The sequence below is a fragment of the Chanodichthys erythropterus genome, chromosome 4 (genome assembly GCF_024489055.1).
Source record: "Chanodichthys erythropterus isolate Z2021 chromosome 4, ASM2448905v1, whole genome shotgun sequence".
Classification (NCBI taxonomy): Eukaryota; Metazoa; Chordata; class Actinopteri; order Cypriniformes; family Xenocyprididae; genus Chanodichthys; species Chanodichthys erythropterus.
This window is the reverse complement of record NC_090224.1, coordinates 810,759-829,071: the sequence shown is the minus strand read 5'-3', so window position 1 is coordinate 829,071 and position 18,313 is coordinate 810,759. Positions and strand designations below refer to the sequence as shown.

The 18,313-nt window shown below is 35.1% G+C and overlaps 1 protein-coding gene across 2 annotated transcripts in view; it reads left to right on the top strand.

The window, feature by feature from the left end:
• Positions 1-18,313, top strand: part of rngtt (RNA guanylyltransferase and 5'-phosphatase) — a 152,893-nt gene that overhangs the window by 122,502 nt on the left and 12,078 nt on the right. For both annotated transcript variants that reach the window (XM_067383569.1, XM_067383570.1), the window contains one exon: positions 6,262-6,362. In XM_067383569.1, the coding sequence (XP_067239670.1) occupies positions 6,262-6,362 (101 nt within the window). The remainder of the gene's footprint in view (positions 1-6,261; positions 6,363-18,313) is intronic.

Genomic DNA, 18,313 nt, shown 5'->3' with positions numbered 1-18,313 from the left:
CAGTCAGCTCTAGCTTCCCTATGCAGCACAAAAGCAATTCCTGCGCTTCCATACTAAGCAGTTGACAGACAATATGTGACGCCTCCATAACTGATGTCACAAAGCTGGGTTTTATACTCAATCGTGACAAGCAGGTCTTTTGCAAACTATCTAGTATGTGTTTTTTAGACTAACAGCATGTCGGCTTCTCTCAGGACTGTCACAGCACAATGTATTTTACAGACAATAGCTCAGGTGCTGCCAGTCAAACTTGTCACAATAAAATATATCGCACTGTGAAGTCTTAGAGGCATTCTAGCTGCAGCAACACCTGTGGTCAGGCTGGGCACATTACATCTATGCCATTTCAGCTCTGAATAGCTGGCAGACATGTCTTGTTGATTAAACTCCCCTCCCATAATTCCATAAGCTGGTCCTTAACAGTTTTTTTTTCTCCCCTTGTGCCATAAACTTAGGAGGGAGTAAATGGTTTTCTTTTATAATTTTCTTTTTATTGGCCATTGCCTGCAAGATGTGTTGGTAAAATACATGCTGCCTACTGTGGGCACTGCAAAAAATGCTGTTCTTACTTAGAGTTTTTGTCTTGTTTCTAGTCAAAATATCTTAAAGTTCTTAAATCAAGAAGCATTTTCTTGACAAGTACAAATTATTTTCATTCAAAATTCAATCAAAATTAAGTATGTTTTTCTGCCAATGGGGTAAGCAAAGTCAAAAGTCCAAACTGAAAGCAAGATTATATTGTTTATTCTTGGTTTGAAATAAGATTATTTTGCTTACCCCATTGGCAGACTATTTTCCCTTTTTTAAGGAAAAACTTACTTAATTTTTACTTATTTTTCCTGAAAACAAGAAAATAATTTTTACTTTTCAAGAAAATGCTTTTTGATTTAAGAACTTTAAGATATTTTGACTAGAAACAAGACAAAAACTCTAAGTAAGAACAACAGTTTTTGCAGTGGGGTTATGGCAACCTAAGAGTGAAACTGCAGCCATATCCAGTTTTACTAAGATCTTGCATCAATATTAGTAAACAATATTGCAGCATTTTAGTCTGAGCGTCACATGTTGCCTAAAGAGCTATATGTACATACTACTGCACCATGGTGGACAACTGACCAACTGTTTGTATGTCTTGGTGACCGTTGCAAGGGAACTGCCCTGTCAAGATGCATGCTTGCTCATTAGGTAACTAAAGTCAGGTAACTTTAATTTTATAGGTTAAATGTGCTTTTAAGCAGTTCTTCTGGAGTGATGCTAGGAATTGTTGACCAAGTACATTACACTCACAATGACGAAGAGTACTTATAATGCTCAATGTTATGGTAAACTGGGGTGGAGATAAGGCATTTTTAATGCATGCCAATTAAGGAGAGGCTTCAGCACTGAATAAAAAAATTTGTGAGGAAAACAGCTTATTTAATGAATTGACGGTCTATCGGCTAATCTTCAACATGCTTGCCTTTAAACATTAATTTTGGAATGATCTGTCCGTGGAGTTTACAACAAAAAATGTTGTTTTTCTTTAGAAGAGCGAAGTCACAAACAATATTGTGGCAAGTAGGAGTCAGTTTACGCCAATCCTCATTACTCTGGAGCCAAGGAATAGTAATATCCTGGGATCAGTGCAAGTTAACTCTATTGACATTTGTGACTTAATGTTGATTATCACAAAAAAAAATTATTTTCCGATTTATCCCTGTTAAATAAAAAAGAAAGAAATTTTTGATTTTCAATGAGACACTTACAGTGGAAGTTATTGGGGCCAATCCATAAACGTTAAAATACTCAGTTTCAATAGTATAGCCACGAGACAAAAAATATGAGTGTTGTTAACACAATTTTAGTGTATTTTTGTACCTAAAAATGCTTTTAAATCCTCAAAAAAAAAAAAAAAAAAAGTTACTAAATTGTATTTTTTATGTCTGGAATTCTATATTGTCCGATTGCTTTCAGTATTGGAATTATCAATTTTATGAGGTTGTTTTCAGGCTGATTAGAAATGTAATGCCCACAGATGTTGCTGTTATGTTGTTGCAAGAAGTTACTGTTTGGCAATGTGCTGTTGTTCTATGCTCTTGATGCTCTTACAGTGTGTGGACTAGGGTTTGTATCCTCTCTTCATCATTAGTGTTGCTGCTGGTAAACAGCTTTGATTATTGCAGAGAGCAATACAGTGGAAAGTGAGAAGGTTGTTTGGGTACTTTGACCCGTAACAACTGTACTCTGTACTTTCATCCCCAATCTTACACTGAGCCTTTTAGAGGTACAACCTCCCACCATGTAACAGTCCTGCTGGCTCAAATCGTGTTTCCTGGCAACGCATCTGTTACTTTGCCTCATTTTTGTCTTCCCACTCTTTGGTTTCTCCAGATTTCATTCATCACGTCCAGAATGTTGGCATGAATGAGGGAGGGAGGGGGGGGGGGGGGGGGGGTGTATATCATATTTTAGCTTTTTCTTTTCTTTTAATTTATTTTTTTGTACAGTTCTTTTACACAATTCGTTTTGAATCTTGAACAAACATCTGTTAAAACTTGTTTAATTCTTGTGTTGGAGCTTTCCTCACTTGTAAGTGGCTTTGGATAGAAGCGTCTGCTAAATAAATGACTGTAATTTAAATGTAAATGTAAACGTTAATGCGAATGAGTGCTGGTAGCCGGATTAAAGCCAACACATCCTGATGGCTGGTCTTTGCGGATGGAAGAGCTATTTATTTTAGTTTGATAACTCAACTCAAACATGAAAAAAAAAATTACAGGATTATTGAGTAGCTGAAAGACAAAGCATTACCTTGTAGAGTAAGACACTGAAATGTAAAAAGATAATAACTGGATAGAATTTATTTTTGTATAGAGGGTTTCTGCAAAACAGTCGACTGATTTAAACCTACAGCTCAAGAGTCTTTTTGTGCAGTTAATTGAAAGAAGTGTATGTTCATTTGATTACATCTAACAATGACTACAGAATAGAAAGATGAGTTGTCTAGTTATTATTTGACCTCTTTCTTAAAAGAAAATCACTGTGAATTTCTGTGTAGATTAATAAAATTATGTAAATGGTTGCTTTCAATTAAGTGAAACACGAGTTCAGAAAAACATTTCAGTTTTTATTAATTCATAGACATAAAGTCATATAAAGCCCCCCAGATCTAATGTTGGTGTTTTGAGGCAATTGTTAAATGGTTATATTTGCCTTTACCAGAGCCATTTTACACTGAAAGACTGTATATGTATTTTCATTTTTTTGCAATGGCTGTTTAATGCCATGCTGACATGTTAATGGCAGATTCTCACGCACAGTGTACAGATAACAAGACACACTCATGAGAGAACTTCTGCTTTACTGTGATTAGAGCTCCATTAATCGCTTCACATCTCATTAACATCACGGTCAAATGTTTACTGATTGGTCTAGATGCTCTAACCCACTGTACACTTGGTGTATCCCACCATCCTTACACCAAATAACTAAAATCTGAAAAGATGAACAGAAAATATTGTAGCGGATCAGTGAAAATGCAAAATAAACAGTGTAAATTATTGAAGATGACCAGAAAATATTGTAGCGGATCAGTGAAAATGAAAAATAAACTGTAAATTATTGAAGCCAGACTAAATTGCTCACCATATAACATAAGCTCTGTCAGCAATATGGCTCTGTTACAAAACCTAGACATAGTGTACTGTAGCAAAGTCCCTTTCAAAAAAGTCTGTTCACTCGGCAGCCATATTTGCAAAGCCTCCGGGCAGCTATTTCAGGCATCCAAGACCAACACTGCAAAAAATGCTGTTCTTACTTAGAATTTCTGTCTTGTTTCCAGTCCAAATATCTAAAAATTCTTAGATCAAGAAGCATTTTCTTGAAAAGTAAAAATTATTTTCTTGTTTTTCGGAAAAATAAGTCAAAATTAAGTGAGTTTTTCCTTAAAACGAGCAAAATAATCTGCTAGTGGAGTAAGTAAAATAATCTTAATTCAAACTGAAAACAAGATTATTTATCTTATTTTTGGTTTGATATAAGATTATTTTACTTACCCCACTGGCAGATGATTTTGCTTGTTTTAAGGAAAAACTCACTTAATTTTGACTTATTTTTTCTGAAAACAAGAAAATAATTTTAATTGTCAAGAAAATGATTCTTGATTGAAGAACTTTAAGATATTTTGACTAGAAACAAGACAAAAACTCTAAGAACAGCATTTTGTGCAGTGGAATAGGGGAATCCTGACATCTCAAAAACGGCTGCACGATTAAATAACATATTTCAAATTAGCAACAAAATTTGACATGAACTGTCCTATAAATGCTGTTTCTTATGCTCAAATAGCATTAAAAAGCTTTTTTTTTTCAGTCTAGACCAGCCAATGCGCATGTGCAGTCCTATGCGCGAGTCTCAGGTTCCTATGAGAACGAGCTTCTAACGGCAGCTGCAGTGACTTTACCAATCAGTGATTGGCTCTTTTACTTATAAGGAGGGACGTATTCCGCCATATTGCGCGTTGTAATTCCTCCCATTCACAAGTAATAGGAGTGAACAGTCTTTCTATATCTATAGTCTTTGACTGTAGTCATGCTGAACTATCTACTATCTCTTAAAGAAATAGTTCACCCAAAAATGAAAATTCATTTACTCACTGTCATGTTGTTCCAAATAGGAGCCTTTCAACGGAGGGACTGAAATCTCTCAGGTTTCATTGAAAATACATTTGAAACAACATTTGTGTTGGGATTGGAATGACATGAGAGTAAATGATGACAGAATTTCTTTTGTTTCACACAGCTTGATGCACTGCCTTCTACATACATATAAAGATTTTCACACCGAATAAAATTGAAAATGAAGAAAATGAAAAGAAAGAAAATGTAAAACGAATGTTGGATGAGCCTTTGAACACACCTATGATGCCTTAACCCTTTAAAGCCTAGCATATGAAATCATAGTGAGAAAATGAAACAATGGAAGTGGAATGAACAATTTATTGAACCTTTGATTCTTTGAAAATGAAATAAAAAAAAAAAAAAAATAAAAAAAAATTGCATGTTTTTTGTGTGTGTGTTGCGTATTATGTTTGGTACATCAGGATTTTATGGCTTAGTTAGTGTGATATGGAGGGGAAACTCACCCATTTTATTCAGAGCCCCAAATTGAGCAAATATTAAATTCTGATGCTTGTAACGTAAATCACTGAGATGTTTATAACCGTATAGCAGACTACTTAAATAAAATGCATGTAAATATTAATTGTCACTCTATATCTGCCAGTAATATGTCTTAGTAAGATGATATTTAAATGCTTAGTTTTATGATCCAAGTGCATTTTTTGTGGGGGGGCAAAACATATAGTGCAATGCAGTACAGTGATGATTGAGAGATGAACAAATAAACGTCACAGTTGATCATAGTTTTTCTGGAAAAAATATGTATGGATAAAGTAAATCTAAGCTGCTTCAGTCCAGTAAGTGTTCATTTTGAAATAACACTAACAATATCAAAGTAATTCTTACTTTTTAAAAATCAGTAAAGATTTCACAGAAAAAAGAAACGTGAACCACGAGCTGAATGGGTACACTAAACTGAAACAGAAGGCTTCTAGTATATTGTGTATAGCAGGTTGGAGGTCTGTGTATCAAATAGGGCTGGGCGATATATCGAATGCTTTTGTCACGCGCATTTCGTCAGTAAAGCCGGTTCCCTGATTACCGCTAAATCGCCATCACCTGCTCTCAAATGGAGCAGCATTTAATAGACAGAGCCGTAGTTCACTGATAAGCCACGCAATATCGCGTTCAATAACGATATGAATCGCCGTCAATATTAAACGCAATATTGCGTGGCTTATCAGTGATCTACAGCTCTGTCTATTAAATGCCGCTTCATTTGATAGCAGGTGATGGCGATTTAGCGGTAATCAGGGAACCGGCTTTACTGACGAAATGCGCGTGACAAAAGCATTCGATATATCGCCCAGCCCTAGTATCAAACATGATACGGTCGTCTTTAGAGGGTTAAGATGTTGCCTACATAGGCAACTCACTTGGTTTGGAAATAGAGACAGTTTCACCCAATAGAAATGTTGATGCATGACGTCACTATCGAGTGGGTCTTTTGGTTTTTAGGGGGCCCCACATATTTGTGATGCAATGCTGTTGATAATATGTAACATTAATTTTCTTTTATAGATAATAACGGAGTGATGTTTTTACTGCTTTGTTTGGTTTATATCATAAAGTGAGTTGGTCTCTGTTTGTGGTGTCCCTGTAGAAATATAAGCCGGGCAGATGTGATGACATTCTGAAGTGGAAGCCGCCCAGCCACAACTCTGTTGATTTCAGACTCAAGATCACCAAAGTCGGCGGGGAGGGGTGAGTCACCATCGCCATGGCAACTGCATTCACTACGCTCAGATCAGTGCTAAACATCAGAACACATCCATACAAACTTCCCACAACTCACACGGAGACAAAGGCATCCTATGTGTATTTTTGGAGGATTTTTCATGCGTGTCTGTCTTTGTCTCCATGTATGCACTGATGTGTAGAGCGATTATGAAACATTCAGCTCTGAGTCACAGGCAGGTGGTTGCAGCATTAGCAACTTTTCGAGTTGCCACTTTTCGGAACATAATATGCACCAAAATGTGATTTGTGATGACCGTTCCTGAACAGACTGGTGACTTTGATTATGTGCAGCTTGACATTTCTCTCAGAAGAAATGTAGTGAAGCATAAAGTGTGAGTTCTCTAGCATTCCTAATTTACGCCTCTCTCAACCCATCTGTCCACTCTGTCCAGACTCGAGATATTACTGTCCTCAAATGAGCCAGGCTTATCTTTTAAATGCAGGCGATCCAGAGGGAGAGTGCTGGCCCTTTTGCAAGGACTCGCATGTACAAAGCAATTGTTTTTGTTTCCTTACGTGTAAATCCTGTCAAGAACATCATGTCCAGGTTATATTTCACTCCAAAATCCAAAGAAAAGACAACAACATATATTTTGCTTTAAAGTCTTTAATTTATGCTGATTTTTTGTACAATAATAGTAGTTTTGTCAAAATCATCAATGACAACTAAAAAAGTAAGACATCTGGATGCAATACATTTGGGAAATGCAGAATATATTATGTTTTTTTTTAAGGACTGGAACTTGTTTTCATGAGGTTCACCCATATATTGTAATGTTTGTTTGTGTTTTGGTAATGGGTCATGCTTGTGGATAATATTCAGCCTTGAGGAAGGTACACACTAGATGTGATCTTGCTAAGCAGTGCAGTGGAATGGAACAGAACACCGGGGTCTCGGGATATGTTTTAGGAACAAGGCTTGTCATCACCAATTGTCCATTATTAAGATATTACAGCATATTATTATTATAGACATTGCAGCAGGCAACTTCAGAACAGTTCAAGGAACAGAAACTAGAACAAACTACAAAACGATTTGCAGAATGTTAGGAAAACAATATCCATTTTCGTCAACCCTGATGAATTTTCATGGCATCATTTCAAGGTTCAAAATTGCCACTTCCAATTTCTTTCACGCCTCTTTTGTCACTTCCAAAACAACAACACCATAATCCACAGCAAAATAAAATATATTTTTCGATAAGCTTTCTCTTGCCAGTAGAAGCCCGATGTTAGAAAGCTTAATTTTGTTTAATGTACTGAGACAGTAACTAAAACTTTTGAAGCTTATTGATTTTTGATTATTGTAATTTGTCTACTGTGTAACAGAATTTGCATTAACCTTATCAGTAATAAAGAAAAGGTTTAATGTAGCTTTATTTAAAATCTTATTGATAAATGGATGAATCCAGAATCTAAATTCACAATGCAAGTTTTTACACTAAGCAACATGTAAATAAAATAAATACCTTAATTAAAAATGAAATATTATTTATATATATATATATATATATATATATATATATATATATATATATATATATATATATATATATATATATATATATATATATATATATGTTTGGTTCTTCGTTATCACTGTTTTAGCACATTAAAGGTGTCCTCGAATGAAAAATTGAATTTATCTTGGGAAATGACATACAGTGAGTCTCAAACTCCATTGTTTCCTCCTCCTTATATAAATCTCATTTGTTTAAAAGACCTCTGAAGAACAGGCGAATCTCAACATAACACCGACTGTTATGTAACAGTCGGGGTAGACGCCCCCAATATTTACATATGCCAGCCCATGTTCCCAACATTATGAAAAGCATTAGACAAGGGCAGGCAGTATTAACATCTGGATGTGCACAGCCGAATCATCAGACTAGGTAAGCAAGCAAGGACAACAGCGAAAAATGGCAGATGGAGCAATAATAACTGACATGATCATTGATATCATGATATTTTTAGTGATATTTGTAAATTGTCTTTCTAAAATGTTTCGTTAGCATGTTGCTAATGTACTTCACGGAGACAAGAGCCGTCGCTATTTTCATTTTTAAACACTTGCAGTCTGTATAATTCATAAACACAACTTCATTCTTTATAAATCTCTCCAACAGTGTAGCATTAGCCGTTAGCCACGGAGCACAGCCTCAAATTCATTCAGAATCAAATGTAAACAATATAACAGTATACAATACTCACATAATCCGACGCATGCATGCCGCATGCATGACGAACACTTTGTAAAGATCCATTTGAGGGTTATATTAGCTGTGTAAACTTTGTGTAGGCACTGTTTAAGGCAAGTGCGAGCTCCGTGGGCTGAGAGCACGAGATTTAAAGGGGCCGCACAGCATAAATCGGCTCATATTTAATGATGCCCCAAAATAGGCAGTTAAAAAAATTTATTAAAAAAAAAATCTATAGAGTATTTTGAACTGAAACTTCACAGACACATTCAGGGGACACTTTAGACTTATATTACATCTTGTAAAAAAAAACGTTCGATGGCACTTTTAAGGGATCATTCACACAGGACTCCATTCGCAAAGCAGAATGAAAAAGAACGCGGAGAACAACAGCAAAATGCATCTCAGCTGTCATTTGCAAACAATTAAAAATCAAATGCAGTGGAATGCAAATACACACTCTGTGTTTTTATTATGCTCTTACAGTATAAGGGAAAGAGTTCACCTGTTCAATACCAGATTCTGCACCAGGAAGCTCCTGCTGTTGTAAGATGCTGTCAAACATCAATCTTATTTTTACACTTATGTCAAATCAGATGACTTAAAGGGATAGTTCACACTAAAATGAAAGTTAATTCATCAATTACTCACCCTGGTGTTGTTCTAATTCTAATCTTCTTTATTTTATGGACCACAAAAGAAAAAATGTCCATAATGGCAGTGAACAGTGTCCAGCATCAAGCTTTTTAAGCTTGATGCTTAAAATGCGACATGAAATACGATCAATGTAACGTCTTCTCTGTGTTCATCATAACAAGAAGTTATCACATTCACATCTGTCAACTGTCATTCTGACTGTCATCAGAAAAACAGAGTTCCAGTCCATTTAATTCAGATATTTAACTCAGTGAAGAAAGTGCACAAATACTTTTTTTGTGATTTCTAGGCATTGTATTTTATGTCATGTTTTTATTCATCTTGATTTTTCCATAACTTGTGTGCATTTTCTATGTGAAGCAGAGTGAACTGAGGCACTAATAGCCTTACGAATGCAAATAATACATTGAATTTCAGTTTGTTTTTTATCAAACCCTATCGTATACCTCCAGGACACTTGGAATACATGGCACGTGTCGCATGGAACCATTCTGTGGTACTTTTTATTAAAAAAATAATAATAATTAAAAAGCTTGATGCTGGTCGCTATTCACTGCCTTTTGTGGTCCATAAAAGAAAGAAGGGCATATGGCATTAATTAGAACAACACCAGATGAGTAAACAATGAGTTAATTTTTTTATTTTAGACTGAACTATCCCTTTAAGATCTGCATCTGTGTGTTTAATGATATAACTTTCATTGAAAATAATATTATTAAGTTTCCTTTTATTTCAATTTAACCATTTGGAAAGGAGGCTAGAACTAAAAAAAGCTGTTTCTGCTCAAACACATCAAAAATGTAGTTTCTAAACCCTGAGGCAAATGCACAGTTGTTACTGTATACTCTGTGTCCCACCCACACACTCTTCTCATTGGTCTATTGGTTTAAAACTGACACTGATGCCCTGCGCAACAAAAGTTAAAACTATTGAACTATGACAAGCCATTTTATAAACTCAAAAAAGGAAAATAGCAAGATGCAGTGGAGAAAGACGTTCGTGTGACGCATGAATACGTAGAGCAAAACTTAAAAATAGAACAGGCAGAATGCATGAATGGAGCTTTAGTGCCGACTCTTGGGATAAATGGATTTATAAGGCAGCTTGCAAAAGTGTTTCAAACTCACAAACAAAATACTATGCTATTATTATCAAAATTAAAATAAAAATAATAATACTGATAAGAGTCATATAGCGAACTGAATACCCACTGGTAATTTGATAACCGTTATTTAAACAGGAATTACAACTCTTGAGATTTAAAATCTCTTTTACAAAGGGGGTCCTGGCCAAGATAGGCAGCACACTTAATTAAACAACAACAAAACATTTAAATATAAAATAAAATACATTAATTTACATATACAAAATGTACACACATTTAGGTAAATCCGAGACCAAATCATTTAAAATACCCTTAAATTCATTTAGAGAGACCAACTCTTTAAAGCATAATTTATCTTGTAACTGGTCCCAATCAAATGGAGCAGTATAACTAAATGCCCTTTTACCCATATTTGTACAGACTTTTGGGATATTTAAAAGATAATAATCTTGTGAACAAAGACAATAATTCTTTACACCATTTTGAATGATATACTGCTGTAAATAAGAGGAAAGCAAACCCGGAATAATTTTATATATAAATATGTACCAGTGCTTGAGTCTACAAGATGACAACACAGGCTATCCAACCCGAAAGTACAGTAAACAATGATGGGTAAGGGCTTTTGAATTAGTAATAAACCTTATTGCTCCATGATGAACAGAATCCAACACCTGTAAACAATGCTTAGTCGCCTGCATCTAAATATCACAATAATCCAACACTGACAAGAAAGTAGCATCTACCAATCTCCTCCTTACTTTAAAAGAAAGATAGGACTTAAAGGATTAATTCACTTTAAAATGAAAATTACCCCATGATCTACTCACCCTCAAGCCATCTTAGGTGGATATGACTTTCTTCTTTCAGACAAAAACAATCGGAGTTATATTAATAATGTCCTACGCCTTCTGTATTCAACTTACGACTTTTCGTAAGTTTAATACAGAAAAAGGTCTGGCGGAAGTTAGATATTTTACTTCATAACGTGTTAAATCTGGATATTTTTCTTACACTAATGCATAGCTTTGTTTCAGAAGGGCTTTATTAACACCCCGGAGCCGTGTGGAGTATGTTTTTGATGAATGTATGTATTTTTCTTTTTTTAAGATTCAAACAGGTGGTTTCTGTGCACTGCCATTTTAAAGCTTTAGAGCATCAACGTAATTATTAATATAACTCAGATTGTATTCGTCTGAAAGAAAAAAATTCATATACACCTAGGATGGCTTGGCCCAATCTCAACATTATTTTGATGACCAAATGTATGCATGTAAACGTTTTTACATCAGCATTTGGATTTTACACAGTGGATATTTTGCTCTAAGCTTTGATTGACATGTTTCAGAATTCTCAAGCTTTTGGGTATGTTAAATATATATATTTTCTGAAAGCCAATGGGCAGTGTGTGTCAAGGAAGCATCACAGAGTCCTGGCTTTTCTGCAGCAGATGTGTCAGCGAGCGGCTGAGGTTATTAGCGGGGTTACTTCCCTGCCAGGAAACAGAGAAAGATGACATCTCCACTCTCCTCCCACACAGCTTTCTCTCTCTTTCTCTCACTCTCTTTATCTGGAAGTGTTTTTCCCTCTCACCATGCCCTCTTTATTTGCCGAGAGCTTTGAAATGAGATGGGTAAAATATTACAAGAACCCCTGACTCTTTGCATAGACGACACTGAATGCTGGAGAGCAGTAATGAGAAGACCTTGGGTTCATTTGGTACAATTTTTAAGGAAATGAATTTGTACTTCCAATTTGTGTTGTTTGAAAACATTTCATAAGTCTAGCAGCTCTCGCAAACATGCTTCAAGTGTTCAGAGAAGCAGAAAGAATTCTTTCAGAACATGTCTAAATGGTCAACTAACATTTTTGTAAAAAGCCTTAACCTGAAAGGGTAAAGAAAAACTCAAACCTTCTCCTTGTGAATTTACAGATTCTGTAGTGTAAAAAGGAGCAAAACTTTGAGTCTTTTGAATGTATACTACTAAATATTTGCATGATCTGCAGCAGTGGCATCTCCACTGACCTTGTATTTTCACAGTTTGAAAGCTGCAAGTTCCCAATTCAGTTTCAATAGAGAGAGAGAGAGAGAGAGAGAGAACAAGTAAATGAGAGAGAGAGAGAGAGAGAGAGAGAGAGAGAGAGCGAGAGAGAAAGAGAGGTGGCACTGCTTGTGAAGAGAAAATTCTGCAAGACTGCTGGAACCACACATTGCAAAACAGCAGAAAATATTTATTTTACATCTGTCATTGACCAAGCAGAGATGATTTTATTCACAACCCTTCAAACTTTTAGTAGTGAGCGATTTGGGGTTTTCAAGTTCTTCCAAAGGCTTTCTATGACAAGACACCAGGACTTCTCCATCATAGGGCTAAAGTTGAAACTTGCCAACAATCTAACACTCTCCTTTGGAGTCCCAGACTCGTTAAAAGGTGAACTATCTTCCCATTTTCGGCTTGGTCACTCCATGTTCCTTTCTCTGATAAGTGATATTGTATTTTAGTATCCATTTTGCATTGTGCTAATTTTGGAGACTGGACAATTTATACTATATTTTTTCTAATTTATTTTAAAATACATTAACAGTGCAATTCATTCATACAATGACTTGAATTTAACTTTTCTATGATAAACATCTGTTTAATTTCTGATTTAAAAAAAAATAAAAAATTCAGGACGTTACAACTGTCCTGATATCATATTGAGGAAAAAAAATCCTCATTACAAGACTTAAATTAATTGAAAAGACAACCGTAAGTAGTTTGCCATAATCTTCTATTATTACTTATTAGAAATATATATTAACAAAACTGTTTCACTGCTTATTCATATTTCAAAAACGTTTGTTTTCTGATTAAAAGTCATGTGGTGTGACCAACATGCAGAGACATGTAGAAAAAAAACTTCAACTGGAAATGATATAGTGAGGACACCTGTAGAATATTTCAGATTATTGAATTATTGAATTATACATGAATACATTCACATGAACATGAAAAAATTAAAATTTTTGTGTCATTAAATTTAAACTGTTATTTATATATTATGTATTTGAATGAAACCAAATGAACCCAACGTGAATACAGAGAGTACATTTATGAGAACCTGGTACATGTTTTGAACAGGTTTTTTCCTTTATCGAGGACACTCTTATTTGTCCTTGACCCTTATGCAATTGAGCAGTGACACACTACAGCGACGACCAATGATATTGCAGAGAGTGATCTGCTGACTGAGATGGTTGGATACCTTGGTAACCATTTAATCACTGTCAGTGTGAACGGGGCTTTACATTTGTGATCCAGCAGTTTCACAGATTGCGGCTGACATGTAGCCATCCAGTTCATCCAGTCTGTTTATGTCAGTGTTTCATGAATAAATTTCATGGAATTTCCTCTGAAACATTATCATCGAGTAAATAAAGAAGCCCAAATACTCCTAAATGATTTTTTTGAGCAGTCAACAGATGGTTGAGCTTGATGGTCTTAATTATAATAGGAAGAGAGAAATCCACCTTTCAGCAGTTCACACATTCCTATACCATTTATGGAAATAGTAATGGCACAACAGTGTGAAGTACACCTGCTGAAAGAGCAGCCTGCTGCTAAAGAGACAGAGAACGATGAGCCTGGAGCTTTTATGGACAGTCAGTCGGTTGATGTTGAGGTCTGGTTCACACTGAAGTTGATCCCAAATTGCCATGTAAACAACTACATTGGTTTCATTTTTTGGCAAAAGGCTGTGAAGTGTTATGCATTTCAAAGGGATAAAACAAGCTCACAGTAACAGAGGATGAAAACAGTCATGGTGTTTCGGGAACTTCCAAATATACAGCACCATTAGCTTGACTGGCAGGCTGTTCTTTTGCCCTCAGTGTCAGGGTTTGGATCCGGTCTCCTCCCCGGTGATTCACTACTATTTTGGATGGTAACACATTTTAGTGGGCGTGTACATGTGAACAGCTGGGACCATTATAGACTGCCGGTGATGAGAGCAGAGGGCTACAGTATCCTCAAGTCTGTTTGTTGGGAAATGAAAGACAAAGGAAACATTTGCAGTGATCACTGATTCTCATTCTGAATCCATTTCCAGTCCTCCTTTATTCATTTTTTTTTTCAGTCAGATGAATCATTTGCATTAGGTTGTCAGCTTTCAGATGAGATGTCAGGTGTGATGTGATCATTTAGACCATACAAAGTCCAGTTGATGTTTATTATGGCTTTTAATCCATTCCAATACAAAGTTTTAATGGAATTCATTATAATAGGCAGATCAGTATTTGCTGAGAAAAGCCCCCAAATGAAGACAATTCAAAGATATTACATATGTGACTCTCTGTGATATACATAGATTAAAAAGTGGCTTATATTGTTTTATTTTTTATCATTAATTTGAATTCATTGTTTTTTGTTTTTTCATCCAAATATGGGTCAGCGAGGCAAAATCAGCTGTTTAATGAATTGATCTGTGTGTTAAATATACAAAGCTGAATGTTAATATTCTCACCAATATTTAAATCAATGCTGTTCTTTCGAACTGTATATATGTTCAACTAATAATCATGAAAAAAAATATTATAATGCTTTCCACAAAATATTAAGCAGCACGAATGTTTTTATCATTGATGATGATAATCAGAAATGTTTTTTGAGCAGCAAATCAGCATATTAGAATGATTTCTGAAGGATCATGTGACACTGAAGACTGGAGTTATGATGCTGCAGAGGTGTAAAGAGTACCTGAAAACCATACTTGAGTAAAAGTACAGATACCTTACGTCGAAAATGACTCCACTACAAGTTACAAGTAACCAATTCCAATACGACTTGAGTAAAAGTCTTAAAGTATTTTACTCATGCTGAATGTAGGCTCAGAGATGCACTAGTCCTCAACACACCTAGAGACATGCCGGTGGAAGTAAGAAACAATTGATTTGTGAGATGAGAAATCAAGTTTATTTTCTAAAATAAAAATAAAACTGAACACCTCAATATTGCAATAAATCAAGGTCGACACAACAACCATTTAAATGTCTACAAACTTTGAAGTCTCAGTAAAGCTCAAGTGCTCAAAAAGGTCATAAGTAAACCAATATCCTTCAAAAAGCTCTTTTCAATATAGCGTATAAATAAAACAATGTTAAGTAGAATTAAATAGTCAGTTGTATGTGCTGGTTTGAGCATCATCGTCAGCTGCAGTCAATTCCTCATCTAATAAATCAAACACCTACGATCAGCAACTACCTGCTAATGCACTTACATTCACGTAAAGTAGCCTTGTTGACAAGTTTGGGTAAAGGCAAAACGCACAAGATATAGTACCTTCAATGCCCTTGGCTGGCAAAATCGCTTCTTTATATCAGAAACAAACTGCTGCAGAAAAAGTAAGCTGCCATGAAAAATGTAGTGTGTAATTGCATTACTCATCACAAATGTAGTGGAGGAAAAAGTACATTTACTTGTACAAAAATGTAGTCAAGTAGAGAGTAAAAGTTGCCAATATCTTTGCTACTCAGTACAACTACAATGTAGCCAAAAAGATACTTAAGTAATTACATTTACTCAAATACTTTACACCTCTGTGATGCTGAAATGATGCTTTGATCACAGGAATAAATTACATTTTAAAATATATTCACATAGAAAACGGTTATTTTAAATTGAATAGCATTTCACAATATTACAGTTTTTATTGCATTTTTGATCAATTAAATGCAGCCTTGGTGAGGAGAGACTTATTTCAAAATCATTTAAAAATCTTACCAAGCAAATAAACAGTTGTGGTCAAAAGTTTGCAGAATCTGAATATTAATTCTTTTAACAAAATAAGACGGATCATACAAAATGTGTGTTATTTTTTATTTAGTACAGTCCTGAATAATATATTTTACATAAAAGATGTTTAAATATAGTCCACAAGACAAAATAACGAGTCCCTTGTTTGTCCTGGGGCCGTATTCACAAAACATCTTAAGGCTAAAAGTAGCTCCTAAATTGCCGATTTAGGAGAAACTCTTAAAAATAATGGGCGTGTCAGTCCTAATTTTAGGAGTCCTAAATTTTTGCTCTAAGAGTATTTCACAAAGCATTTTAGCACTAAAAGTAGCTCCTAAATCTGTGAAACATTAGGAGTAGTCAAGAGAACTCCTAAGTTACTAAGACCAAATCACAAACAGTCCTAATCCACCCAAAGACACTGTACACCATTGAGGTAATAGCGATAGAGCCTTAGGTGCTCAACTTTTTCTTCATAAATGCAATACATTTTGATTTATAGATTTGAATCTACAATGAGGCATCAAAAATAAATCTTTAACAAATAAATAATATTGTCCGATGGACAATACCTGTGGCAGTGGTTTTCATGAGTTCACATTTACAAATGATTGAATAGAATTAAGTGTATTTGGCGTGCTGTCCAAGGGGATCGAGGGCTTCCGCGATGCAGAAAACTGCCGAAGTAACTATAGGCGAGTCTGCTCTCGTCTGTGTATATATTCCTCCTCTCGAGCTGATAAGAAAGACCGTTTGAATGTTTTTCTCCCAAACTTTGTTTATAAAACATAATTTGTCACTTGAATTCTGCATTCTCTTGAGATGCAGACATCCAAGGGGCGGACAATTTAACTGTATATACTAAACCTTTATTTGAATATGGCAACATTTTTATTAAAAAATATTTATTTGAATAGGGCAACATTTGTATTTTAAAACCTTTATTTTAATATAAAAACATGACACCTCATTCTACAATATTTCTATGATTAAATCACTGACTCCTCCTCCATCAGCCAATCACTGTGTGTATACTCCATAGCAACGAGGTCAACCCCGCCCTTTCTCTTAGCTTAAGACTTCTGTCTATTCCTTAGTAAAAGTTTGTCTCAACAGCTTTGTGAATAGGTTTTGAGAGAAAACTCTTAGCTAAGAACTTTTACTGCTATTTAGGAGAACTCTTAGTGGTAAGATAAAATGTTTTTGAATATGGCCCCTGAAAAACTTTTGAACATATTTTTTTTTGATTCAGTACTACTATTTAGAAGCTACAGAAGATACTTCCCAGAAGACAAAGTAACTACAGAGAGATTCAAAGAGTTTTCACCTCTGGCTCTTACTGCGGCGTGTTTCCTGAAGCATGTGAAATTGTGTCATTAACATAATTTACATCATGCAGTTACATTATCTTAGAAGTCCAGGTTTATTACATCAGAGAGAAAAATGACTCACAGCCAGTTTTCTGTGAATTATTAATTCCAGTGTCTGTTTAGCTTTAAAACACTGTTTCTGAAGAGCGTGAGCCCTCATGCATTGCTCCGTGTGAAATACAGACTGAAGCACTGAATGGAATGTCAAAACATCTGTTTCTAGGCTGGATAAAGCAAACCAGCTTCTCGCTAGTAAAGTTTTAATTGGATGTGGATTGAAATCAAGGTTAAGATGATTGCAGTGACATACAGGAGTCGTACGTGAGTCTGTTACATTGATGCGCAAACAAACAGTGTATGTGTGCTCTTGACACATTTGATCGCACATTGTATTTAAGCGTGGACATATTTCAGTACATTCAGCAGTACATTCCACACACATTCAGGATAATTTTTTTATCTGTCATGTAATTTGCTTTGAAAAAAGCTTGCAGAAAATACAGTTTTGTGAGAATAACCCTTCAAGATAGTTTACTTTGCTGGATATAGCAAATAATGGCAAAATATATGCGTTAAACAAGATAATGTATGCTTAATTTCATGATAAGTTTGTGATTAATCGCACAAAAGTTGATTGAAAAAAATGTATCTATTGACAGCCCTAATATATTATATTATATTTATGTGCTGGGATTCAGTGCATTAATTCCAGTGACTCAATCAGGCCAGTGCTATATTTACCACATCCCATTAAAAAACTTTTTCTTTGTTGATTTTAAAATCCTTGATTCTTGTCCTTAAAAAACACTCC